Source organism: Alosa pseudoharengus, unplaced genomic scaffold (genome assembly GCF_046254945.1).
Source record: "Alosa pseudoharengus isolate Yale_2024_CS ecotype anadromous, Long Island Sound unplaced genomic scaffold, YU_APseudo_1.1 YU_APseudo_1.1_scf_11, whole genome shotgun sequence".
Taxonomy (NCBI): domain Eukaryota; kingdom Metazoa; phylum Chordata; class Actinopteri; order Clupeiformes; family Clupeidae; genus Alosa; species Alosa pseudoharengus.
This window is the reverse complement of record NW_027468576.1, coordinates 15,554,713-15,581,513: the sequence shown is the minus strand read 5'-3', so window position 1 is coordinate 15,581,513 and position 26,801 is coordinate 15,554,713. Positions and strand designations below refer to the sequence as shown.

Sequence of the window (26,801 nt, the reverse complement as noted above, 5' to 3'; positions counted from 1 at the left end):
GACAGGAAGAATGTTTGGTCAGGTGGAAAAAAGACAGGCTCCCTACTCCTCAAGCAGACGCTGCAGCACCAGCAGGAGAGAAGGGAGAGAGAGAGCGCTCACATGACCACAGGAGGACTGCAGCTCCGACCCCACACAGGTCTGCCTCCACTGCACATCACCAAGGGAAATACTGCAGTTTCACACACACACACACTCACACACACACACACGCACGCTCGCACACACACACTCGCACACACACACTCGCACCACACACACACACAGAGCTTGTTCCTCATACGTGCAAATAGGAAAGCACACACACAAACACATAGTGCTCAAAGGCTACGAAGGGTACTTACAGTAAAATATTTATTTCCCTGATGTTCAACACAGCTAATTATTGCTATTGAGTTATAGAAATGACCTCCCTCCACTCTCAATGATACTTTCAAAAAGAAAAACAAAACACAGAGACCATGTCAAAAATATGCTGAAGGTCCTAAAGTCGAAATATTTAAAATCAGTAGTGAAATTGAAATCACTGTGCGTTGCCTTTAAGTACCCTTTTGTCACGTTCTTGACCTGGACCCTTTGGAGAAGTTCACATACACACAATGGGGGGTGCAAACCCTGACCTACATACAGAGAGAGAGAGAGAGAGAGAGAAAAAAAAAGAGAGAGAGAGAACTCTTCTCATCTTCCCTTAACTCCTTACTAACAGAGGTACCACAGCGTTGGCAAAAAAAAGCCTCCAACACACTGTACTGACACACCACTTTCTTCTGCTCCCTCGACTTCTGCACTTGATAAGGAAACACTCAAATTCATCTGGTCCTCGAGGCTGGAGCGAGTCAGACTGGGTTTGAAGAGTGCGCTGCTTGCGTCACTGCCCGGAACCTATAGCACACACATTAAAGGAAGTGCCTGGGCCCTTTGATGAATAATGCACATCATAATGCTACCCACTGTATGGGGCCATTATGCTAATCAGACAATTACGGCTAATCACATCCACATTTAGAGCGGTTTCATTATTAACGCGATAATATTGCGCTGCGAAATGCGGTCAACATTACGCGAGAGCATCCCGACTCATTTTACACTCTAATGAAACAGGCTTATACTTACGCCTCATCCATCTAACACGTACGCACACACACACACACGCGCGCGCGCACACACACACACACACACACACACAAACAGCTGAACAGTAAATCAGAGTACACACACACACAGTAACAGCTGTGCTATGCCATCACTGAAATGAGAGATTGTCACATTACACATCACATAAGGATATTAGTGTGAATTTCAAGGCTTAGTCCCTGTGGCCATGCCTGGTTATGCATCTCAGGCTGAAGACCAGATCCAGGTTTATATATCAGCCTTCTGATATAGGTTACCTAACATGCAGAATCCAGAGCACTAACATCCTGCACTGCTAAGCTAACCGGAGGAGACCTTAAGATACATTCACATGTACGTACATGTAATCTCCCAACAGGCAAAAGGCTAAAGGCAAGTCTGACAGATCAGTGGAGAAACAGAGGAGGAAGACAGATGATTAGTGGGAAAATACAATGCTACTGGTGACCACTGCCGAGTGTTACTATTGATGGTAAAGTCCAGTGTATGGTTCTGCTCTCCTGAGTGTCACTTGCTGGGGAGGGCCTGAGAGAGGACTGGCGTGGGGGACAGCACTCCCCCTAACTGGCCTGGGGGCCCAGGGGCCAGGGGAGAGGGAGCCTGGGGAAGTGGCAGGAAGATACCGCCACCACCACCACCGCCGCCACCACCGCCGCCGCCGCCGCCGGAGGCGATAGACGATTTCCCCTCCTTCTCTTTGGCCTTCTCGGCGCTCTCTCGCTCCTTCACGCTGTTCAGCAGCTGGCGGACGCTCTTGGAGAAGACGGCCCGCGGGTCAGTGGCGGGCAGCGCCGGACAGTCGCAGCTGGCCCTCAGCTCCAGAGCCTGTGGGTGACATGGGAGAAGACAGATAACCTTTCACCTTTGACCTCTCACCTGAGGCAGACGGATTTACATGTGCTCTATTACCCAACACAAACCTTCACATCAATGTATATTTGTGTATTTGTGTGAAATGTATGTAAGATGTAATTTCGCAGGCCCATTATGACACATTTTATCTTCCACTCTCCTTAAAATTACATGCAGCGCAATAGCGCAATAGAATTTTTCCCATAGATAAAATGTCGTCTTCCCATCAAAATTTGCCCACGTTGAAAGCACTGTTGCTCCCTAATCTGCTCGTAAATTGTGTTTCATCCTAATGCATAATGTGGCTGTACATTAAAGTTGCTTTCACCCTTCCATTTCAACATTAAGGCATGTCGGCCTTGAAGCCGCTTATCAGCCTGTCTAATGTGTAGCCCAAGGCAGTCATGCACGCATGCAGAATGCAGATGCTCCTCCGCTCAGGTAAAAAGGTGATGCATTTTAGCGGCTAGCGAGCTGCCTGGAGGATGAACCCAGTCCTTTGGTACTGGTGTTACCGGCATCGTGCTTTTGCCAGCTGTGCTGCATGGAGGAGTCATTGAACACCCTCCGTATATTAGAATCAGCAGGTTAGACAGCACGGGGCTGTCATGACCACTCCCCCTTCTCTCATCTATTCTCAAAATGTCTCCCTTTAGACCTCTTCTTTCACATGCTTTGTGAGTGTGAATGGCTTAATGTGGGTCACTGAGGTCAGGTCTGTGGTTATATTCACTGACCTCCACGGACCTATCCCACCTGATTGACATTCATGACAGGGGACTGAGGCAATAGATAGAAATAGTGAGACAGAGAGAGAGAGAAAGAGAGAGAGAGAAGGAGAGAGAGAGATGATGTGAAAGGATTTTCTTCGACAGACGTTTCTGATTTTGTCCAGCATGTAATGAGACCAAAGAAGCGAGTGTGTGTTTGAAGATGAGATCATCAGGGTCGTTTCCATGGCACAGAAATACGCCGCGTAAGTAAACAGCTCTTTATTAAAGCTGCTCTCATTCAACTAGTATTACAACAGCCACCCAGACAGGAGACATCTACAGCTATTTCACTTCAACCTGGCCACACTGAAACACACATCCACACAGAGACAGACCTTACACGCATACACACAGTGACACAAGCTCATATACACAAACATACACATACACACAGAGATCCATAGATCCAGAGAGAGAGAGAGAGAAAGAGAGAGATACTGGCACACACAAACACAGACAGACACACACCTGTGTCATCAGGTAATCTCAGGTAAACAGCACATCCTGAGATTATGGAGGATATTGAGATTCATTTTTGTATATTTTGTTTTTAAAGGTCCAGTATGTAGGAAATAATGGAAAATAAACTGTAACCATTCCAAAAATGATCACCATATGTAGTCAGAGAGTAAGGAAACCCAATGAATTGAAGTAATGGCATATTTGACAACATTACTCTAACCCGTCAGACTGTAACTTTCCAAGGCGTGAGGCACAACCGCATTCGCCTTTCCTCCTCCTCCTCCTCTTCCCCCTCCTCTTCCTCCCCCTTGCCCTTCCTCTGCCCACCAGCACACACACACACACACATCAATTCCACTCCAGCACACCGCAGGCCACCACTCACTGCTGCTGTTCGGCCTCCGCACTCTCGGCCTTAAAAGCCATTTGCACGTCGATACGTGTGAGGATTTTTCCAGAGAGATCCATCCAGCTGACGCAAAGGCCTGAAACACCGCGCACACAGAGGTCGAGGAAGATGGTCTGAGCCAGTCAAAAAGGCCCCCCGTGGGGAAGGGGTGAAAAACGTCTCTTCCTGTTGGCTTTCAAACTGGATATTTAACAGGCGAGGTGAGGGTGTGTGTGTGGGTGTGTATGTGTATGTGTGTGGCGAATGATGGCTGTGCACTAGCCATGTTAATTGGCACCGCTAAACAGAGGCATGCTCTGGGTTAAAGAGGCTCTCAGAAATTAGACAGCGAAAGTGGTTCACATTGGAATTAGAAAAGTTGTCCTAAGGGTGTATGCTGATAACTGAGAAAGGCAGATACACAGGCAGTAACAAACAAACACACACATGCACACACACACACACCAGGGCAGTCACACACACAGACACACAGTTGATGAACAATTAGTTCTTTCGCCATCTGTTCCCCCTGCGTTTGATGCACCTAACTGCCAGCAAGGAGGCAGGATTCCTTTCTGCAGCTTAAAGTTCATGTTCAAGGTTAAGTGAGCCCCTGTGTGTGACACATACACACAAACACAACTACACACACACACTCAACCACAGAGACACACACACAACCACACACACACATACACACACACGAATAAATGACAGCTACTTTGGAGCGTGGCCATGTTCTTTGCTGCTGCCCTTCAGTCCTGATGAGCTTAAGTTCTGGTGATCTTTTCTACCATAGAGACAAAACGCTACCTTTAACTAAATGGTATGTGCTGCAGCGAAGGGAAATATGCCAGAGGCATCCAAAGATACGACGCCATAACAAAACGGTGTAAAGGCAGAGGGGGCCTGTGGTGTTGTACTCACAATCGCAGTAAAAAGCTTCATGCAGAACGTAAAAACAAAATAGACTAGAGAAGGAAGTGAGACCAAAGAGAAGGAGTGAGAGGAGGGAAAGAAGGAGGGAAGGAGAGAAGGGGAGGAGGAGGGAACAAAAGTGAAGAATATTGCTGCTGCTGTGGAGATCAATCGGCAAACCACTATACCAATGCAAGAACTCTTTATTACATTACAGCCAGATCTGTGAGGCCGAGAATCAAATGCGCAAATGTTTAGCCTAATTAGCACTAGCTGGAAGATGATTCCATCTGAGGTAATGTCTTCTTCAACTAGAGTGTGCGCAGGCAGCTCTGGATGATGCAATCACAGCGCTGCAAGCGCTTAGCAGGAAACAAAAAAAGATTGCATTGGAAGAGTGCTTAGCGCAGTCTCCTGACACAGATACCATTAGGCCGTCTGGTCTGGTAGCCGAGGCTGGGGGCTACTGAGCACACGCTCCGTTGAGAGGGGTGTGTTGGGGGGAAGGGGGGGGGGGGTGTGTGTGTCTCAGGACTGCCGACGCCAATAGGGGCCAAACGTGTCTCACTCTCGTCCCTCTTGACTGGCCAACTTCCTCTCCGGCGTCGAGTCCGCCGCGCGGCTAATGGCTTAATCTGTCTTCCGTGACGGCCAATGCAAATGTCCTGTGAATTATTGAGGAGATGCGGCTGTTTATAACGAGCAGGGTTGCCCATCGTTGGTCACTAGGAGCCTGGGCGACTGGACGTGCAGCCTGTGGCTCCACACTCTCTCTCTCCCAGAAGACCCTTCCTACCTACCTTCTAGCCTCCAGCTTCTCTCTTTACGATGCACTTCCTGACTCAACAGCTGCTTCATTGTACCCTGACAACTTACCTGAAAGGAACGGACAGTATGGGTATGTTCATTTGTATGTGTGCCAGTTTCTGTCTGAGAAAGTGAGTGTGTGTTTGAGTGAGCGCGCGTGTGTGTGTGTGGGTGAGTGTATACACCACTCTGCCTTCACTGCCACAGGTCTCCATTAGCAGTAAAACCGAGCGGTCTCCTGGCATCTCGTTACGCTAAGCCTGCCTCTGCAGCGCTAACTTAACAGCTGCTCTTTAAAGCACCACCGTCTCCCGTCCTCCCGTTAACCGCTCTCCGGCTCTAACCCGCAGTCAAAACAACTTCCGACCCACAGTCCCACCAGCTCACCGCTCGCCCAGCCAAGCCCAGACAAGCTGTGCTGCCAACGTCTAGACGAGCATCCCCGCCAGACTCAGGGTGTGTATGTGTGCGTGTGTGTGCGTGTGTGTGCGTGTGTGTGTGCGTGTGTGTGCGTGTGTGTGTGGGGGGGGGGGGGTTGAGTTGGTTGCTGTTCCAGAGGATGTAGGGTTAATGAGCTGCAGCAGCAGGCCTGTGCGGAGTGGGGAGCAGTGTGTGTATGTATGCGTGTACCTGAGGGATGAGGCGGTCCAGTTGGTTGACCCGGTTCCGGTGGGACGGGTGGGTGGAGAGCCACTCGGGCACGGTGGGCTCGCCTCGCAGCTGATCCGATATCTCCATCTGCTGCCAGAACACTGGCCCGGCCCGCACGTCCGCACACGCCTACGGGAGAGAGAGAGAGGGAGAGGGAGAGGGCGAGAGAGAGAGAGAGAGAGAGAGAAGGATAGAGAGAGAAAGAGAGAGAGAGAGAGAGAGAGAGAGAGAGAGAAAAGGATAGAGAGAGAGAGAGAGAGAGAGAGAGTAGATGAGGGAGGGAGGGGGCAGAGAAAGAAAGAAAGAAAAGAAAAAAGGAGAGAAAAATGAGGGATGGAAAAATGAGAACATGAAGAAGGAGGGAAAGGGAAACAATGATGGAGAGAACAGTGAGATATGGTTGGAGAGAGAGAACAAGGCAGACAGATGGGCATCCTGAAAGAGAGTAGCCAGTGGGAGATCCATATAGGAATACGTTCACCTGAGCTGACACCCTAAAATGGATGATGCACTTACATCGCCATATTTCATGTAGTCTACTGGGGTCATACGGGAGTCTTTCTGCATGTAAACAGGCCATAAGCAAAGCAGTGGTACACATTTATGGCAAATGGCTCCTTTAGTCGCAGGTTTGAGTGCTATTCAGTATCCAGGACAACAGCCTACATCTCCTGCACCCCCGCAGGCAGTTTACATCTCACACAGCACAGGACTGTTCCAGTACCCTGAATTAGGCCAAGCACTCCCAATTACACTGGGCTTCCACCAAAACGGGTCACATTCCACTGTGCCACTTACCACTGCAGGTCTCCAGAACCGTTGTCTAGGTAACCGCCTATGTGTCCTTCACTCAGCTCCACATGTGATGTGGGCCTCTCTGAGCATGTGTTACAGCAGGAGCTCTCTCTCTTTCTTTCTTTCTCTCTCTCTCTGTCTCTCTTGCATTCTCTCTATCCCTCTCATACACATTGACTGACTGACTGACTGAGGGCATCTCTCTCTCTCTCTCTCTCTCTCCACCAGACACATCTAAAAACACTGACCCGCTTCTCCCCACTGAATCTCCATCAGCTCAAGCCAAACGGAGGAAGAGCACCAGGCAGCAGGAGCTCTGAAAGCGCTTGTCAACATTGCCACCTAGTGGCACCTCGGGCAAATGATCACCAATGTCAATGGAACAGAATGGCAGAATGAGGCACTTCAGCAGTGTTATCTCATTAATGTATGTATTCGATGTATGTCTTTAAAATTTTTTTCAATATTTGTCCTCTATGCATCCATGTCCCTTGAGCTTGTTAATGAAATGTAATGGACATAATCTCACATTGTCTTGATCTAACACAGGGGTTCCAAGTCCTGCACCATCTCCCCTCCCTCCTAGCATTGCTTGTTTTCCATCTTCCCCTGACAAGGCAGTCTGACCCTTGCTGTCCATGAGCCTTTTAATAACACTCATTTCAACCAGGTTTGTGTAGAATGTGGTTTATGCACAGAAGGCTATTTAGCCAGCTCATATATTTCCAGTGGAACATCAGCTGTGTTGTAACTGCATCTTCTGCATATATTCTACTCCTATTGTGTTCACTCTGAATGTCGTACTTACGTTATGCCCAACAGGGCAACTCTTTATTCAACTTTTATTTGACACACAACATAAATCCTTCAGCATCTTAACTTGCTCATTCACTGAGTGCAACACCCAACCGGGTCCGTGCAAACAGGTACACTAAAAGAATAACCGCTACAACACAGGTGATGCTCCACTGGAAATATATATATATGAGCTGCCTAAGAGACTTTCTGGGCCTAAACCCCATCAGACTGGACAAACTGCTTTCATTGTGCAACAGTCACTCTTGTCATACACAGAGCAGACACACAGAGGACCGCAACACAGGTGTGCTTCTTCAAACAATAGCACACAATGGATGCTATAGAGTGAGTCATCACTGTGAGGAATTACAATTGAGTCTAATTCACTGTGCCACAGGGACGTTTGCCAGCTGAAAGCAAAAGGTGGCCCTGAGAGACAAAGGCCCTGTGTCGGAGTGCCACAGGAGGCACAGGAAACCGCTAGTTGAGACAGCATCAGCATCACCGTGGTGACAGTGGCGGCGGCAGCACGTTACCTTGGCAGCCAGCTGCAGTCCGACCTGGTCCGCCTCCGCCTCCAGCTTCCTGCTGTACGGCCGATCAAACATGAACTGGAGCAAACACACACACACACACAAACGGACGTATGAGAAGGACACATGGAGAAAGACATCACCCAGAGAGATGAGAGCCAAGAGAATGACAGAGAGATAACAAATGAAATAGACTTTTACAAAGTGTTCCATTTCAAAAACTCAGTTCCTGAAAAAAATTGGCACACAACCATTTTTCTGCTTCATTTGAAAGCCTGTCTTCACTGGGATATTGCCTACGCTACCTAATTTTCTAAAAAACAAGAATATGTGACAGCGAAGCAGTTCTTCTTAAAGAGGATACCTGCCAGCCTGAAAAGCCTGGGAAGAATAGTTCGCTTTGTAACGGCGAGCCGAGGGCTTTATTATTCGTAACGTTGCTGTTGAGACGCTCTTTGCCGTGGAGAAATCGGCGGACTGTGCAGTAACTCAATTTTACTGAGCGCTTGATGTATGTCAAACACCCCGAGATCGATACCAGAGAGTGTTAGTGACTGCAGGTTTAACACAAAAACAATAATAAAACGCCTGTACTGTCTGACGCACTCGACAGCTATTTTGCACTAAATGCTAAATGCAACCCATAACTAGATAAACATCCCACAATCCCTTTCTGACTGAAGGTGGCGAAGATTCTGAGGTCACGCCATAGGTAGTGGGGCCATTTGCAGGAAGCACATTAGAGGGTTCAAGAGTCCCCTGATCCCATTATTGCCTCCTGCTTCAGATTGACCCCCATGCAACAGGGGCTGCTAGACTAAAGCCCGACGCTCACACATTCCTTACTCTATCATAATTAGCAAAAGTGCATGGTCATCTCCTTTTGGACATTTACATCCCTCATGCATTAGCAACCAGGGGCCTCATGTACAAAGACTTGCGTGGATTTCATACTAAAACATTGCGTACGTGCAAACCTGAAAAGTAGCGTACGCACAAAAAAATCCTGATGTATGAAACTGTGCGTACGCAGCATTCCACGCAGCCTTTCTTTGTACATCCCAATTAACGTGAAATTAAGCGTACATGCACGAGCATTACACTCCACCCTCTCTCCTCCCTCAATCACACTCATTTTAATATGCTAACTAGAAGGCCACTCGAGAGCGCAGACCTCCGCTAAGACAAAATGGCCTATCCCACAATATTAATAACAATGAAAACTAATTTGTGGATCCATTCATACTCGAACCTGCTCCAAAGTTTAATAATTGCAATCATCAAATTAATAAAAAAGTTTATCTCCAGCGAAGTGTTTATCCGACGAAATGGCAAGAATCTTACGTCATTCTCATCTGTAATTAATAACAAAAGTCAGCCTATCTATTCTATGTGTAGGCTATAGGTTTCACATTCCATTTTAATTCGTATCCTCTAATAAGTCTACAGTTGTCATTATAGATAGGTTGTTGCATATAACTTAGTAGAATTTGAGCATGTTGCATGTCCAGTTATATAGAAACATTGACCTACTTTCGAAGTGTTATCATTTTTAATAACCCACGTTTCACAATATACTGTGCAAATAAAGGCCTAGACTCGCGATCAACTAATGTTGTTGCGCTGCATTGCCTCTAAGTGTCGCCAACTGACGATACACATTGGAAATGTGCGTACGCCAGACATGAAGTTTGCGTGGAGGACCGCACATTCTCACGTTCAAGTCAGTCTTCGTACATCCGGACGTGAGCGTGAGAAGTGGCGTACGCAGCATTTTTGTGCGTACGCAGCATTTTTGTGCGTACGCAAGCTTTGTACATGAGGCCCCTGGTCATTTAAGGGGAAGAGAAAGTGGGCTTGTGAGATGGTCATCCATAAAAGGGAATACGGCAATGAGTGATCAGATTCATACTTCTTTAAGTGAGTGCGTGCTCAGTGAAAACAGACAGCTCAGCACATGCATGCACAGAGACGCACATACACAAACACACACATACAAACACACACACACACAAACACACACTGATACACACACACTGTTGCCTGGTTTCCAGAGGGGAGGCCCAATGGACCTCACCTGCACAAGCTTGCCCTGGATCCAATGGCCCAGCGCAGCCAGGCTGTCCCGCGGACACACAGCCCAGATGGCAGTCAGCAGGATCAGAGACAGGAAGTCCACCACATGGGACATGCTGGCCTGCTCCGCCTGGGACCGAGAGAGACAGAGAGAAGATGGACAAATAATTCAAATACATTTTGTATAAATAGTCATGTGTTTCAGAGACACAGAGAATATTTATTGTACTCTACCTTTTAAATTGATTTAAATGATTCGAGAATTGTTTAAAATTAATTATAAGCATTAAACTGTTTACCATGTTGTAAGTCGCTTTCGCTTTGGTTGAAACCAAATAACAAAAGAAAGAAAAAGAAGGAAGGAAAAGAAAGAAAAAAACAAGAGAGAATATGTTGTACAAACATGTATTATCGGTATATAAAATGATAAATTCATAAAATAAACACATTTTGTTAAAACACCCTATTTGTCACATGGTTGTAGCCATGCTATTAAAGCTATTTTTTTTATTTCAGAGTGAGAGAAGGGGGGAGGGGCGGTGCAGAGCGAAAATAAGAGGTAGAAAATGAAAGGGGGTGAGAAGGATATATTTCAAGAGTATTGCTATAGTCAGATGCAATCTCACCTGTCCTACTAACCCCAGACTTGCTTCTCTACACACTTCAAGGAACAGGAGTTTCAAAATCCCAAAGGCTATGTTTCCATCTTTGAAAAGTGCTTCATCAAAACCAAAATATTACATAAATCATTAGGGACCATGGCTGTTCCTAATTAGCCCTGGACCATAGTCATATATTCTCCGCTAAACATAACAACAGGTAAGTTACAAACCCCTCTCCTCAGAGAAAGCCATACACAACATGAAAGTGCTTGAACACACATTTGCCATTAAGCCATTTGCCATTATTTTGCATAATGCACAGCAGACACACAGATATCACTTTCAATCTACTATAGTCGGCCTGGTGGTGAAATCTATACTAGATGCTGAATCCTGTGACTGTCAGCCTTGATTCAACTACAGATAAAAACGTCAGCTTCTTCATAAAACCCTAAACCTGCAGCGTCCTTCAGCTGCACAGCAATTTTAAACACCATGTGACATTAATGTCTGTGCACTCCATACATCAATGACACTGAGTATTAGAGGAGAATGTTGGACATACAGAGTAGAGCCCGACCGATAAATTGGTGTGCCGATATTATCTGCCGATATTAGCTTTTAGATTTGCCAATCTATCGGTATATAATGACGGCCGATAATTATTTTTAAATTAAGTAGACAGCCAAATAGTGATCCTTTATCTCAATTTCCAGTATTGTCTTTCCAGCCTAATGTTACGTCCAACAGTAAAAATAATGTTAACCTCCCCTATGCTTTTAATTTAATGCATATTAATGGAGCTCTAGGGTGCGGACTTCTTTGTAATTTTTATTGTCACTTTTTGAGTCCAGCACCTACCTTTTTTAACATTTAGATGTGCGCACCTTTTTCTACATTATTGGATAACCTCCCCTATGCTAACTTGATTGTTGGTGTATTTGTGAAACATAAATGCGGTTATACCATGTAACTTAAATACAGCACTATAATTTTCTCTTCCGACTGTCAGCCAATACATTTTCTGACATGTAGCTAAGGTACTTAGCCACAACGATAGCGTTAGCTAATAGCTGTTGTTCGTCTCGGGTGACCAATAATCAATAAAGTATCTATCTATCTATCTATCTATCTACCATTCATCAGGATTTCTAGCCCTCCATCTAGACCTAGGTAGAGTGTCCTCCTTTTTGCCCGTTTGGTGCACCACAGCAAACAATGTTTTTAAGTAGCGATTATACAAGTGCTCCATAGCAAATCAGGTTTATAATGATCGATGATAAAAAAAAAAAACTCGTTCTTTGTGGTCCACATAAGGGGCTTACAGGTAGTTGGCGGCATGCACTACACTCGCTACTAAGTTTCGCTGGGTTGAGTGAATGGGACAAAAATTTGGGACTGGGACTAACACCCCTTATATGTTGTGTTATGTCTTATATGTCACTATGCCTGCATAGAGAAAATTGCCCCTCGGGGATAAATAAAGTTTTTTGAATTGAATTAAAATAGACCCAGCTAGCCTCTGTAGCTGCTTGGGATATAAGGATTCTGGGTTCCGCTGTGGCACAGGAAACTGTCTTGAAATGCCTAAAATAAATGTGAAGGGGAATCACTTTGCGACGTCTGACTACATGCAGCCTGACTCAAGTCCTCATTTCCATAAACAGCGACAGTGGCGGAGTGTTACCCTCCTATGAGAGAAGGGGAACGGGCGGGGGTGCTGGGGGTTGACGCACATACACCTGCCGTAAGGTGTACAGCAGGGGTCGGCAAATAGTGGCCCGCGGGCCAATTTTGGCCCGCCATCTATTCTATCTGGCCCGCGAGATGACGTTAATTTGCTGTTGAATGAATTTTTTTTTTTAACCCCATGTTTTTAAAAAGAAAAAAAGGCCTACAGCAATCCCATCAATTTCAAAACATTTATTGAGGTATAGATGATAGTCCTACTAAAGTGACAAAACAGGTGGAACATCCTTGCAGTTATCCATGACGCACAGGTCGGAACGGTATTGGCACGCGAGTGCGCATAATCTTGTGCAAAAAAACAACAACAGTGTCCTGTCTCCCTCTTCCAGTGGGCAAGGTCAAAAATAGCCTATGTTTCGTTAAATTAATAGGCTTGGCATTAAGAAATGCAGGCAGGCTCAACACATACCTCTGCTTCCATTCTTCTTTGTAGGTCCTGCATTCTGAATCAATTTTTCTTTTCAAGGCTTTTGACAACGACATTTTGCATCGATAACTAGCATATAGCAATGTTCAGCTAATCATTTACACGTCATCCAAAAGAATAATATTTGTAGCCTACACATTAGTTACGGCAAGTTGCTAGGCAAGTCGCCTGTTTCATGAGAGACGACAGGAGATGCAGCAGGCGGCATAAAAACAGCGCACATAAGCAAATAAACGTTTTTAATGGAATTAAATTAAATGCATTTTAAAAGTTAGATGATGTTTATTTTAATATAATATAATAATTAATAATTTAAATAGTAGGCCTATAACCCCCCCCCCCCCCCCCCCCCCATTACAAAAGCTATGGCCCGCGATGCCATTGTCTGAAAAAAAATTGGCCCGGGTCCAAACGTAATTGCCGACCCCTGGTGTACAGGATGAAAAGCAGACAGACACGAGTGGCCCTGGAGCAGACGTGTGCTACTGCAGCCTCCACCCTGAACAACATCAGCTATCTCTGACCCCCCACCCGCCACAGCACCAGGGCCCTTCGGTTTCACACCTAATGTCACCGTACCGACTGATGCAATTAATGACTCCTTCAAATTCACAAGCAGTGTGCATATGCTACCCCTTCTACCAACCCTGTCTAAAATGCTGGTGTCGTCTTCATTTTAATTCAAGCTAGCCTCCGACAGGAAGGCTGACGCGAGGCATCAGCCGAGATTAAACAGTTTTAAATGACCGCTTAAAAGATGTGCTGATGCTCGTGTGAGGATCCAGGGAGTGCCATGGAAACAGGGTGGCCATCCTATCATTAGAGGGAAACGCCTGCCAAATGGAAGACTACAGAAAATGCATGACATCTCAGTTCAGCTGAGGATGTGTGTACTCCCTGAGAGGATTGCTCAGAGCACACAGCACTTCAAGACTCAAGATCCATAAAAACAGTGAATAAACAAAGCGGCCTTGGACAGAGAGAACTCTTCAATCTTAAAAGCAGATGCCCCTGCCTTTCTGAGGTGAATTACATAATGAGTCACTAACAGGATTGTGGGAAATGACTGAAAGCCATTTTTCCTGGTCTTATGAAACAACAATACAGCTATATATAATTATTACTGCACTGGTGGAGGACACGTAGACATACTCTTTGTGAAGGCATTTTATAAGGCACTTAAAATTGGAGTACATGTAGGAATTCAGGAATTCAGGCAACTGACCTTTAATAGGTTACATATCCATTATTTTGTTATTTCTAAATCTCAAAATGACAAAATTCTCACTATAAATCAGGCAAAATTTCAGAAAGCTCTAGACAGATGATCCGTGATCCCTGAAAGTCATCATGCACATGCCCCATTAACCGGCAAACCGCCAAGACAATTTACCACATTAGACTCCGAGACTACAGTTTCAGCACAATTACTGCACAATAACATGTGCATAAGAGTGGACAATCACACTGTAACTGAAACCTTCACTATAGTATGTGAAGCATCAGTACTAATTCACAATACAAATGTCTCTATTCCACTGCCAAAAGACAGATGGACCATAGTTTCAATTTCATGACCCTCTGATCCTCTGAGACCCAGTAAAGGCTCACATTAAGCAGGCTGGACACGGCACTAAAGATCACTGAAGTGAATTAAATCTGATGAGGACTCATTATTATTTCCTGGGCCAGTGCTTTTTAACATCTTTATCTGTAGGTTTTGCAAGACCAATCACCCAGGCTAATAATTTATAGTATAAATATATATTTTAAAAAAAAATAAGGAAATGTAACAATGACAAGTGAACACAGTTAATAAAAATGTTGTCCTCGAGATATAAAACTGCATTGAAAAGCATAGTGTATTTGCCATGTGTTTTCTGTTTTTTGAGGGGGTCACAAATTCCAACATCTACATAGTGGGTATTTAAGAGAGGCCTACATGACTACTGTAGGCCTGTCACGATAACTATTTTTGCTGGACAATATTGTCAACTCAATAACTCGGGGCCTCTGCGGCAGCATTTTTCTGTCCCCAGCTCAGAAAACTGGATGTGACGGTGATGTTTTAGATGAGTTAGCTTACTTATGTTGTATTGCCATGCTTCCTTGCTTCTGTCAGAGACTGAAAACATAGGACTGTGTATGCAAGTTTTCAACTATTGCCTCATAATCTATGCTAAATATGCTTTTAGCAGAGACGTGCATGCAAAGGGTCACATACATCCTAAATGACTGCAAACTACTGGCTAAGCAAATGAGAGGAAGATCGAGGAGTAAATTGGTTATGAAGGGGTAGAGAGAAGATTTGTAGATTTGCAGGATGCGGAGATACTATCTCAAACACCAATGGCACTCAGCTTGTGCATATCTGCAACAACTAAAGGAAAACACTTTAGAGACACTGAGGCGCACGACTGGATGACCGTACGTCATGGCCGTATCCACAGAAGTACACTCAGGCCTTTAGGTTAGTCGTTGTAATATTTTAGGACACGACTTTTAAACACAAATGTACAAGTATGTTGAAAACAAATTACGCAATATTGAGGTCTGCAAAAGTTATTGTGAATAGCTTCATTTATCGTGCGGTAAGTCGATAGTGTAATTATCGTCACAGGTCTAGACATGACTTTACATATTGAATTGTTTAGTCCCAGTATGTAGTTCCACTTACAGAGTGTCCGATGAGGGCATGGGCCATCTCATGTCCCAGAATAAAGGTCAGCTGATGAATGTCTGCCACTGCCTCCAGCATGCCCGTGAAGATGAACACCTTCCCGTTCTGTTTCACACATATCACAATACTGACTATTTGAGACATGTCTTTCAATCAGTGAGTATCCATGATTGGCTAAACTATTCGTCACACTCTGCATTGTACAAAGATTCCTTATCAACCCTGTTTCCTCAACTTCAATGAATGAACCATGTGTTACCATTTTGATTATATAAAATCAAATTGTAAATTCCATTCTCTAATCAGTGAACACACTGCAATGTTCTAAAGTGGCACGTCTGTAGGTCCTACCGGTAACACAAAGGCATTCATGGTGGGACTGTCCACCACGTGGACGCTCCAGGGTACAGTGGAGATCTCAGCAATGTCCTGGTTCCTTTCAGCCAGGTGTTGCACCACCCGTTCCACCACCTGGTGCCTGGGGTCTTTTGGGGAGATGATGATGTCCTTAAACTCCTCCATGTGCTGACGGGCAGAGGGGAGGTTAGAGGAGAAGAGTTAAGGTGGGGAAAAGAGATGAGGGTACAAAAGTGAGGTACATTTAAGATTAATCTGAAGATTCTTTGGTCTGACGACGCCACAACATAATAATACAGACAAACTAATAGAGAAATTGAAATATCTAGATCAGTGACAAACCAAACAAAGAATAATGTAATTCTTATGTACACAAGGTTTGAGTACCATGACTGCATGATATCATACCATGTCTGCCCCGATATGATTTCACCTGTTCTGCAGTCAAGTTGGCCAGCTCCAAGAAGTTCTCCCTGCTGAACACAAGCAGTCTGGTGCGTCCCGTCACCGGTGACTCATCCAGGTGTGTGAGCAGGAAGATCGCCATGACAACCAGCAGTCCTGCTGCTCCGGCTGCCAGGTGCCACCTTCGTCGCCATGCCGTCTCACGCAGAAGCTGCTGCTTGTTGGGAGGAAGTGCTATCCACCACTTCCTGAGGCTCCTGAAAGAGTAGTGTAATCACAGTATTGACATCTCTGTGGGACCTGATGCAAATCCTCAAAATCCCTAATCTTGGTATTTCACAATAAGTGCTCTTGTTCAGATGCTGTGTAGGAGTGAGAAGATCCTTTGACAATTAAAATCTTTCACAACCTATATTGAGAGCCACAAACAAGATGCCACTGATTTCTAACAGTCACAAAAACAAACAACATAATCCTTTACTCGAGTGTGGTCTTACCTGCCTAGTATAATGGCCAGGAGCTTTTGAATTGGCTTTAACACAAGCCACAGAAGCGGAGCAGGTAAAGCTTGTAGACGCCCAGAGGTATGGAAAAACTGTTTCGGTAAGGTGACGGTAGAGACGATGTTGAAATTCCCTTTAAACCGATGGCTGCCAAAAGTGTTTAGGCTTGTCCTTGCGTTGAGACACTGGTTCGGGCTTGTCAGCTCTCTTGAAGGTTGACAGGTTTTGTTTTTCTTTCCAAACACCCGAATGCTCCGAGATCCGTGAACACTCTCTAAACACGGGGTAGGCCTACAGCATTTCTGTAGCTCGCCTCTACCAACACAATACCATCTAAGCGATTTAAGAATAAAAGCTTGGCTGTTGGTTGGAAGAGAACGCAAAAAGTTCTGTCTTACGAAACGCACGCACATGAACTCCATTCTAGTTTTCCGGACAACTGAAATGTAGCCTTGGACAAATAGGCCTACCACAAAGCTAGTTTCTTCAAAATGATCTAAGAACGTTATCCCTTGAACAGACCTTTGGTATGGGGAAAGAAATGCATCTGGTGAATGTACCTTAGCGCCACGAGAGGAGACTAGTATTGCAGCCTAAGCTCAAGGTGATATAGTTCCAATAACATATATTTAAACAAAACATTTCCATCTTCAAAAGATGTATGCACATAAACATTCTCCTTGATACGGTAATCAAGTCTTCACTTACGGACTGATACGGACATTGCCTTGATTAGCACAGCAAGACAAGTCAGGATAGACTCCGACGCGATATCATGCAACTTCTCCTAACATTTACGTTAGCAAGCTAGGTAGGTGACCCGCGGTCCATTAGAATTACCAGTTCTAGACATCGTCGTCAAAAACTACTCCTTAAAATGAGCAAAAGTCATACCTACTGTGCGCGGTCATTTCCACTGTGACCTTATCAAAACTTATCTGGCAAACTGTCTAAAGCTGCTCCAGCATGAATATGTGTGTCCACAAAAACATTCCGCTGTAATCAAGGTCAAAAACATTGGTTCCGCATTTTCTAAAGTTCCCTCTGCCTTTCGCCCTAACATTTTGAAGAGAAATATGCAGACACCGGCAAATTGCCATGAACTATTCCAGTTTTATTTCATACAGTGTACAGAATACATTATTTCAGTTTAACTATACTATCTATTATATTTGTTATAAACCACATTGGTGATGTCACTTAAAATTGCATACATATTATGCTACGGCATAGCTATCCAGTTTAAAATTTAAAATATTCATCCGAATCATTGAGTTGAGGGACAAAAAAAAAATAATACTGTTATATACTGCACTTAGCTGCTATATGAAAATCTGATCTGGAGACTGGTCGCACATTAATGAAGTACGGTGAAGTTGTTCACAAGCTTCAATATAGCGTTTCACTGACAGAACCTGTTGATCAAGAGGTCACTGTATTGCATTGGTTGCCATAGTCTGGGAGATTCGGGTCTGATCCTTCCTCTAACACTTCCTCAGCATAGGAAATGTCATCATCTTTGACTTGCCGGGGGGATGAGAGGGTATAGACATGATCCTGCATCACTGGTTCATCCAAGAAAACAGCAGCACTGCTGCTATCGTCTCCACCATCATTTCCCTCACTTCCACTGGTAAACTGAGTGATAAAAAGAGTCTCAATCTGTACCAAGAACGTGTTGACTTCAACCGCTGGTAAGAGCTCCAGATAGGTCTTCATTGATGCAAGCATCTGAGGGAAGATCACATAGCCAACATGAGGACTCCACACCATGAAACAATCCACAGGACAAAGTCTTATACGCGCTGTCAAATAATGTGTCTGTGAGTAGCCATCAAGTGTTTAATGTTTAAGCCGACATCTAAAATTCTCAGTCGTTTACCTTTTCTAAGCAAGTGAGCTGAGAGTCTCTGTGGAAGATCCTGTCTAACGGTACACTCCTACAAACAAAGAAAAATTACGATTAAGTACAATAACATGCATACAATGATTTTGTGCTCCAAAAGGTCCAAATATAATAAATCTTATGTAAAGAATGCATACATATCTTGGAGAAGAATGTTACATTTTTTAAATTACACTATGTACACTATAGGTTTAGGTATTTTTGGCGAACGTAGAGCTCCCTCTAGAGTCGCGATATATTTATATTTTACTCTGCTGTTGTAAATAGCAAACTTCTCGTGACTTATCCCTCCAGTACACAATGAAAATGCTTTTGATGTGGCATTGAAGGATTAACAACAGGCATTTCACGGTTCTCGCGAGATTTGTCGGGCCGCTGTTCTTGAAGTTGCATGGCTGGTTTTCTCGGTAGCACCTCGCTATGTCTATGCTGTATAGCTATGCTAGATGAACGATTTGCCTCTTACAAGTTTGTTTCCCATCAAATTGGCTTCAGAAGGTGAAAATCTTGCATAGTGTACCTTTAAATCTACGGTATTTAATTTTCATAGAACATTCAACCTAAACTAAACTATCAATTACAAATGATTATGGTTTCAATGTCCTGCCACGTTTTGACCCATCCCTCCCTCCGTAGTCGGCCACAGACTGACCCGGGTGTTTGCCTGTACTTCTGAACGACCCATTCGGCTCTCCTCATCACCTCCTCCCAGTTCGGCCTCTCAGAGGAGTGCTGCAGCTCAAACCTGTACGGCAGCCCTGAAACACACAAGGATACACAGCAGTTATTTAAACATGCATCAAAATGTTGTTGTAAGATACATACAGTGCAAACAGGACCCAGCTGACAAATTCTATTTTGTCAGCTGCACTCAAACTACCGAGCGTATCATCAATGGAGGCCTTAATACTCAATACTAATGTAAACAATTTTTTTGGAAGCAGCGTGGGCCCATGTTCGGACACTGTTCACCAATCAGGGAATGTCTAAGGAGATTGGTCTTTTTTTTTTACAGGTAAACTACACATTGACAGGAGAGGCAAACAAGACGTTTTGCAGTGAACATGTATTTGAATGAGGTGGATGCGGTGACTGATGTGACATAAACATACTCTGAGTGCCTGCTGGTCCCTCCTCTTCACTCACCACCAGGCAGGTGGTCTGGGACACCGGGGAGGAGTTGGTGGGGTTATACGGGCTCACGATCATCCCGATGAACGGCGCTCCTCCACGGGAGAAGTAGCTCTGACAGCGCACAGGACAGACCAGAAACAAATGAAAAGCCAGCACCTCCTTTACCTTTATACGCTAAGTCTCTTACTGAACATGATCCTCCTGTCAGCCTGACAAGTAGAGAAGACAAGCTGCAGAGAGACCAGAAGCCAAGAGTTGAAAGCAGGGAAAAAGTTGAACAGAGGAGGACAGTGATGCATGGAGGGCGCAGAGGGTTGGTGGATCATCATCACCTGGAATGAGCCAGCGCTTTCAGATCTCTCTGCTTTGATCTCTTAAAAGGACTTAGGGATGTGATGTTTTTTTTTCCAACCTTCACTCAAGTTAGAGTGACATACACAGCTTCAAAAGATCAGAAAATGATACCACGGGTCTCATTTAACCTTGCCCTAAGGCATTTTGTAGAGCAAATCTATATTTGATAAGAGGCTAAAATATGCTATTAAAAACGAGGGATATCTGAGAAAAAAAAGATATGGCAAATGCACGAAATATTCGCTTATGGCGTTATTTATGTTTATTTAAGTTTAATTGAAGCTTTGGGACATCAGCATGTCAGCTACAAAGGACTCCACTGAGCTGTAAAGTTCATCTTAGACCTTCCAGTCCTTTCTGAAAGGATAATGTGTGTACCTGGAATTTGGCCTGGGTGTCAATGTCCCGCACTGAGGGGTTGGGGTCGAACGCTGGGTGGGAGTGGTACCAGCCCACCACGCTGTGTCCCTTAGCTGCCAGCAGCTCAGAGGCCTGGGTCTGGGAGACGGGGTCCATCTCACACTGCATACCCGTGCTCAGACTGTTACAGGGCTCAGCAGCACGGATCTGCAACACACACACACACACACACACACACACACACACACACACACACACACACACACACACACACACACACACACACACACACACACACACACACACACACACACACACACACACACACACACACACACACACACACACACACACACACACACACACACACACACACACACACACACACACACACACACACACAATTAATCATGTTGATTAAGTTAGTTTTTTCATCTTTTATTAAAAATATGTCAGAGGTTCAATTCCCTAAGAACAGGCGTTGTACCAATCTGTATGCATCCAGTGTGCTGTACTTCAACAGGCCGGATGAAGCCATATGACTTCATCACAATGGAAATGTAAGACTGATAGTGCTGCCAGGCTGGGTACTGCCTACAGCCTGTGGCTGGGATCCAAGGAGTCCACCTGTCCCACTACTCACCTTCAACACTTTATCCTCCTCGAGGTACGCCCCACCGAGCAGACCAATCACCTCCCCCATGGACACATGAGCATGCTGGGTAAAGGACAAACGAACAGAAGTTCGACATCAATCTTAACAAAATAATGGGAATGACGCACTCATTTTCCATTTCCTCAATAACTATGACTGACTGTGTATGCATACCATATCCATGACAACCAGGGCTTCAGCACTGACGATCACCTGGAATGGTTCCTTTGGAAGAAAAGAAAAGATTGGAAATTAGCCTGTATGAATTAAGGATGTAACAATACATTAGGAAGTGTTTATCTTAAAAACCTTTTTTTTTGCTTATTTAAATCTTAACAAAACCCTTAAGCACTGGAGTAATCAATGTTAATACACAGAACCACACAATGACTCAATTTATTGCAAACTTTGGCAGCTCTGCAAAGACAAATACTCATGGAAGACAAATATAATCAAACCTGTTTCTCCTCTCCAAAAACTTTGCATGGGATAAGCTGGAAAGGATCAATGGACCTACAAGAAAAAAATGAGAGTGTGGCAATCAAAAATGCCATCCATTCCACTATTTGTTAAAATAATCATACCCAAAGCCTGAAATCAAGAAGACATGCATGGCAATAACAATGACATCTGGATCTAGTACTCATTCCAATGTGGAGATGAGAAAATATTTTGGAGAACGTTTTACTTTAAACAGGACAGACACACACACACACACACCCACCCCTTGAGCCTGGCCTGCTTAAAAGGTCTGGGCTGCCTCTTCTTCAGCTCCTCTCTTCTAAGGGCAAGCTCCTCAGCGCTCAGGTGCTGGTGCGAATTAGCACACACACACACACACACACACACACACACACACACACAAATATTAAAGTCAGCATAATAAAACAATCGCATTACAATCCTTCCCTATTGTGTCTAATAAGGCTACAGTGATGCTCTGTTGGTCTCCATTACCTCATATGTCTGTCCTTCAAGGTCTTTGGCATCGCACCAGTTTCCCCACACATCCCGAACTCTACGTTTCCTTGTGCGCTGCGACACAGAAAGCAGAGTCAGTCAAATACATCAGCAAATATAAAATAATTCCAATTAATTATGATAACAAATCATACAGTCACAACAGAAAGAAAACACATGCAAATGTATACCAAGTATTAGCTGGTAACATAAAGGGCACAGGAAAATAACATTGCTCAGTCTCACCATGGACTGGAGCCGGTGTGCCAGCTGATATGCCTCCAGCGTGTCCTTGCCCTCCTTCAGGCGTGAGCGGTCTGCTGGCCGGGGCCTGTTGTAGATGGCCTGGTCTGGAAGAGGAAATTAGTGGGAGACTGATGAGGGAGAGGGACAGACATAGAAAATAGACATAGAACATACAGGATAGATGTGGTAGTGGTAAAAGACATATGGTGCCAGAGAGGAGCTTCAAGATAGTGAGGAGCTGGAGAGAGGGGTAAAGTGAGGGTAACAGGTCTTAAGGTGACCAAGATAGACAAAGGGAAAGGCAGAGACCAGACAGAGAGAAAGAGAGAGCGAGAGAGAGACACGGCTATTTACCACAGTTGAAGTTGATGGCACCGATGAGCTCTAGATAAGTGTGCACTCTGCCAATGCAGTTCACATCGCCACAGTTCTTTAGACCAGGCCGCACTGATGTTTTGTTCAGATACTTGGGTTTACATTTCTCCCTGGTGGGGAAATACATTCACATCATGAGAAAATCACAAAGAGGAAGGAGAGGAGAGAAAGGAGAGAAAATGAGACAGAGAGAGACAGGTTTGATTCTCAATGTCTGTTGTGAATGTGTTCCCCTCCATAATAGAAAATCAGTAAGGTCATTCAGCCATTCAGCACATACCAAAGAGTGAATACTGTGAATACACACACACAGTCATATATCACTGCATACAGGACACCCCAACCAATACTCTAATGTCACTTCAGCTCAACTTAAATCTCTTAAATCTTAACACTCACCATTGCTCCAGGATGTGGTTCCGGATTTTAAGGTATCTCTCTGGCGTCTTCGCCGATCGCCCCTCAAAGAATTCTGGAATAGCCTGCTTTTCTTCCTCAGTGATTTCATCCTTGTCTAATGTCACTTCCTGTTCAGGAGCCCTGATCTCCTCCTCCTCGTCCTGCTCCTCTTCATCAGGACACTCAGGTTTGTCTGTACCTATAGCCACACCATCCACAAGATACATCAGCTGTCTGTATATACATCTAAATTTGCATTCAGACAGGAAGAGACCATAGAATGTTAATGAAATGATTGATGAGTGATTACCGGCAAAATTACCATTGGCTATGCAAGACAGTGTGTGACAAAGTTAACTTAATCTCAATTTTTGAGATTATCAAAGAGCAATTCCTAATCTGTCTGTACACAGCTTAACAAGAAAGCTACACGTATGTCTACAAACGGATAATGAAACAGGAGAACATGAGCACATATTACCAGGGTCGTCACTTTTCTCCTCTTCTGTTTGAGGTCGCCTCTCGTGGCTTGCTGGTTCATGGTCAGTTTTACTTTCCTCTTCAGTGACACTGGGATCGAACTGGGCTCCACAGTTTGCTCCACTGTCCCCTTCCACCACTGTCCCACCACTGCTGCTTGCCTCTGCTAGCGCGGCTGATGAGTCCGTGGGGCTGGGTGGTGTCGGCGGAGACTGGGGACTCTGGCTGCCCTCTCCCTGGCTATCCTGCTCATCGAAATCCTCCTGACGTCCACCCATCTCTGGCAGCTGGTCAGTTTGCGAGTCGTCATCGCTGAGATCATCTGTAATGTCCACGTCCTCATCGTCAGACAGCGTCTCGATCCGCACCGCGTTAGCCAGCGCATTGATATGGTTCTTGGTGGGTTTCTCAAGTGTAGTGGGCTGAAGCTCTGAAGGCTGGTTGGATGAAGATGCAGGAGGAGGCTCAGATTTAGCCTGAGGTCAAAAGGTCAAAGACAACAGTCAGAATTGCTCATTAGTTTGGTAGATAGGGAATGGGGAATGAGATAGTAGATAGGGACATAATCTCCAATTCAGTAGCTATACAACTGCATGCAGCTAAAAGAACCAGCAGGGGGCAGTCTTACCTTGTTCCTAAAATACTGCCTGGCATAGCTCTTCACCTGCAGCACGGTGCGGCTGCCAATAAGCTTGGCTATTTTTGTCCATCTACGACCATACTGTGCCTACAACCAACACACACACACACACACACACACACACACACACACACACACACACACACACACACACACACACACACACACACACACACACACACACACACAGGATATTAGCAGACCATCCTCAACAGAGACATGGGTCTCATTGCATGGGTTCGAAGACATGACTTTGTAAGGCTTTTTTAATACCACTACTCCTACCAGTCCTTTCTCAAAAAGAGCCTTCTCCTCCTGAGCCCAGCGAGCTGGTGGTGGAGACGCCTTCATAGGGGACCTAGAGAACAGCGTGCAAAATAAAATGATTTTTGCATGTTTAAAAAGACCTCATTTTGAAGGTCACAGAGGCAGCAGATTCAGCTGTTGAGACAATGACGCTTACTTTTTAGGTTTTGGCTTCTCATTGGTCCACGCACTTTTCGGTGCTGCTTTGCCAGTGAGATAATACCTGGATCCAGTCAAGGTAAATGTAAACATTTGGAGGTTCCTTTGCATAAACAAAGAAAGCTTTAACATAAATGTAATTGAAATGTAACATTTAATAAATTGAAATGTAATGTTCAGTTATTTTTAAGCGTGTTTGTTCAAAGGATACTGCTCTTCCAGAAGCATGTTCTCAATCACCTCCCTGTTTTCTGCACTGATGGAGCTGTCTAACGTCCAAGGCTGGAAAAAAAGAATAGAAGTACAACTTTGAGCTCAGTATTAAACATCTACATGGTAGCAATTACCATGATCATACGTATACCGGTAATTTCTATTAATTCTGTGTCCTGTATGCAACATAAAGGCATTAGGCTGGCTACTAGTAAAAACCTATTCAAGTATAGACTGTAGGAACCGTGTTGTACGTTACCAGTATGCTGCTGTTGTCCTTCCAAGCAGATTGCAAATACTGATCTTGAAGGATAGCAGTAGCACCATCTCCTCCAGCAATGTCGCTATGAACCAGATACAGAAACAGTTGTTAGACCATACACAGCTAAAAACAAGACAGGCCTCTAAACCAAACACATAGCTTAAAGTAACCTAGCCCACCCTGCATTGCAGTATGTCAACTTATTTTCAATAGGTTAGGCCGAGTTATGAGTAGATAGCTGCCTTTCAAGTGACTTGTCGGTGAGGTAGCAGCTAGCGCCATCCATCAGATAGAACACATGGGGCATGTAGTTCTTGTGAAAAGATCCCGCTAATGGGATGTCATTAATGCAATGAGAGATGTTGAGTCATTTAGGCAACGCTTTGCAAATACCACACACAATTCACAGTTTCTAAAGCGTGGTCCAATAAGCATTAATCGCGCAATATCTCTCGCTGTTTTAAAGACTACCATTAGCTAACTCACATTAGCTGACATTTTGCGATCAGACGTTACTGCACAATTGTAAGCAATGGGTCTTCTGTCCATTAACAACGGCGAGTAGGTTACACCCTTTTAAAATGTCCTCGCTGGTTATGACATCAAAGAAACACACAACAGCCGTTTTACCTGAAAGTTTCGTCGTATTCATCTCCTTCAATATCAACAACATCAACTTCGTCCGCCATGTTTCTCATCATAGATTCAAGCGCTAGTAAACACCACCAAGACGTATGACAAATTTCTAAATGTGCACTATTTTGAATAGCGACCCCTGTAGGATTGCTACACCGACTCCTATCACATCAAAAGATTCTAGAGCGCTCCTACCAGTGCTCTCTCAAATCTTTGATGGAATCAAAATAGAACCTGGTGATAAATTCGAAATATGTCGGCAAAAATTCAAATATACACAGACGCACAGATTGCAGCTTCAAATTCCCCACAAGGCGCAGAGGCTATAGTCTACACCGCCTAAAATAGGCTAAGTTAGGTATGGGGAAAACTGCTCCTAGCTTTACAGGCTTTACCTTTACCAACTGTTTTGAGATAAATTAGACATAGTTAAGTTAGGCTACAGAACACATTTAGTCACAATATCAGCTTGTAGCCCTGTTGGATTTGTTACAATTTCAACTCTAGATCATTGGGTGAGTATTCTATTGCTCATCAGTTGTCCACTTAGGCTCAAGTTCATCAGAAAAAAAAGCCTAATATTAATTCAGACTATTTAGGTAGCCTACTATCTGTTGGGTGTTGGCCAAGCATGTTGCTTAGGCTACATTTAAAGCCTAACGTTACACATAGGCCTACAGTATGGGCTTGGGTTCTAAAAATTATATTTTATTATATTATTTTAAAAGAGCAGTTGTCTTTCTTTTTCCAGCCATGGCATCACTTCGACGAAAGCAGATTCGTTCACATGCAGATGATGAAGAGTT

General features: G+C 44.5%; 2 protein-coding genes across 4 annotated transcripts; both read right to left on the bottom strand.

Annotated features, from left to right (window-relative positions):
* Window positions 1–337: 337 nt before the first annotated feature.
* Window positions 338–17,887, bottom strand: oma1 (OMA1 zinc metallopeptidase). 3 transcript variants are annotated; one of them, XM_076278118.1, is made up of 8 exons: window positions 17,805–17,887; window positions 16,436–16,664; window positions 15,997–16,170; window positions 15,643–15,750; window positions 10,189–10,317; window positions 8,115–8,189; window positions 5,965–6,114; window positions 338–1,959 (listed from the first exon to the last, which is right to left on the bottom strand). In XM_076278118.1, exons 1-8 carry the CDS (start codon window positions 17,819–17,821, stop codon window positions 1,642–1,644), a joined length of 1,200 nt encoding a protein of 399 aa, XP_076134233.1. In that variant the 5' UTR covers window positions 17,822–17,887; the 3' UTR covers window positions 338–1,641. The 3 variants fall into 3 exon arrangements, with proteins under 3 accessions (XP_076134233.1, XP_076134232.1, XP_076134234.1); XM_076278117.1 differs by having other exon boundaries at window positions 16,905–17,883; XM_076278119.1 differs by lacking the exon at window positions 17,805–17,887 and adding an exon at window positions 16,909–17,024.
* A 116-nt stretch (window positions 17,888–18,003) lies between these two features.
* mysm1 (Myb-like, SWIRM and MPN domains 1) lies at window positions 18,004–26,048 on the bottom strand. The gene is made up of 20 exons (XM_076278116.1): window positions 25,990–26,048; window positions 25,357–25,441; window positions 25,096–25,166; window positions 24,883–24,948; window positions 24,705–24,777; window positions 24,408–24,506; window positions 23,781–24,255; window positions 23,300–23,498; window positions 22,880–23,010; window positions 22,526–22,629; window positions 22,277–22,354; window positions 22,044–22,129; window positions 21,778–21,832; window positions 21,494–21,544; window positions 21,308–21,382; window positions 20,683–20,871; window positions 19,929–20,061; window positions 19,469–19,574; window positions 18,793–18,850; window positions 18,004–18,641 (listed from the first exon to the last, which is right to left on the bottom strand). Exons 1-20 carry the CDS (start codon window positions 26,046–26,048, stop codon window positions 18,333–18,335), a joined length of 2,502 nt encoding a protein of 833 aa, XP_076134231.1. The 3' UTR covers window positions 18,004–18,332.
* Window positions 26,049–26,801: the final 753 nt, after the last annotated feature.

Bases quoted from the DNA above. Each gene is read 5' to 3' on its own strand.
- oma1 (XM_076278117.1), bottom strand. From the start codon at position 17,332: ATGGAGTTCATGTGCGTGCGTTTCGTAAGACAGAACTTTTTGCGTTCT. The intron at 16,171-16,435 runs GTGAAATCATAT...TCTGCCCGTCAG, and splicing joins CCAACTTGACTGCAGAACAG to CACATGGAGGAGTTTAAGGA. The intron at 1,960-5,964 runs GTACACGCATAC...TGTCACCCACAG, and splicing joins TGGACCGCCTCATCCCTCAG to GCTCTGGAGCTGAGGGCCAG.
- mysm1 (XM_076278116.1), bottom strand. From the start codon at position 26,048: ATGGCGGACGAAGTTGATGTTGTTGATATTGAAGGAGATGAATACGAC. The intron at 23,499-23,780 runs GTAATATGTGCT...GTGTGGCTATAG, and splicing joins GGAGAAAAGTGACGACCCTG to GTACAGACAAACCTGAGTGT. The intron at 21,383-21,493 runs GTATGCATACAC...TCCTTTACCCAG, and splicing joins CCCTGGTTGTCATGGATATG to CATGCTCATGTGTCCATGGG.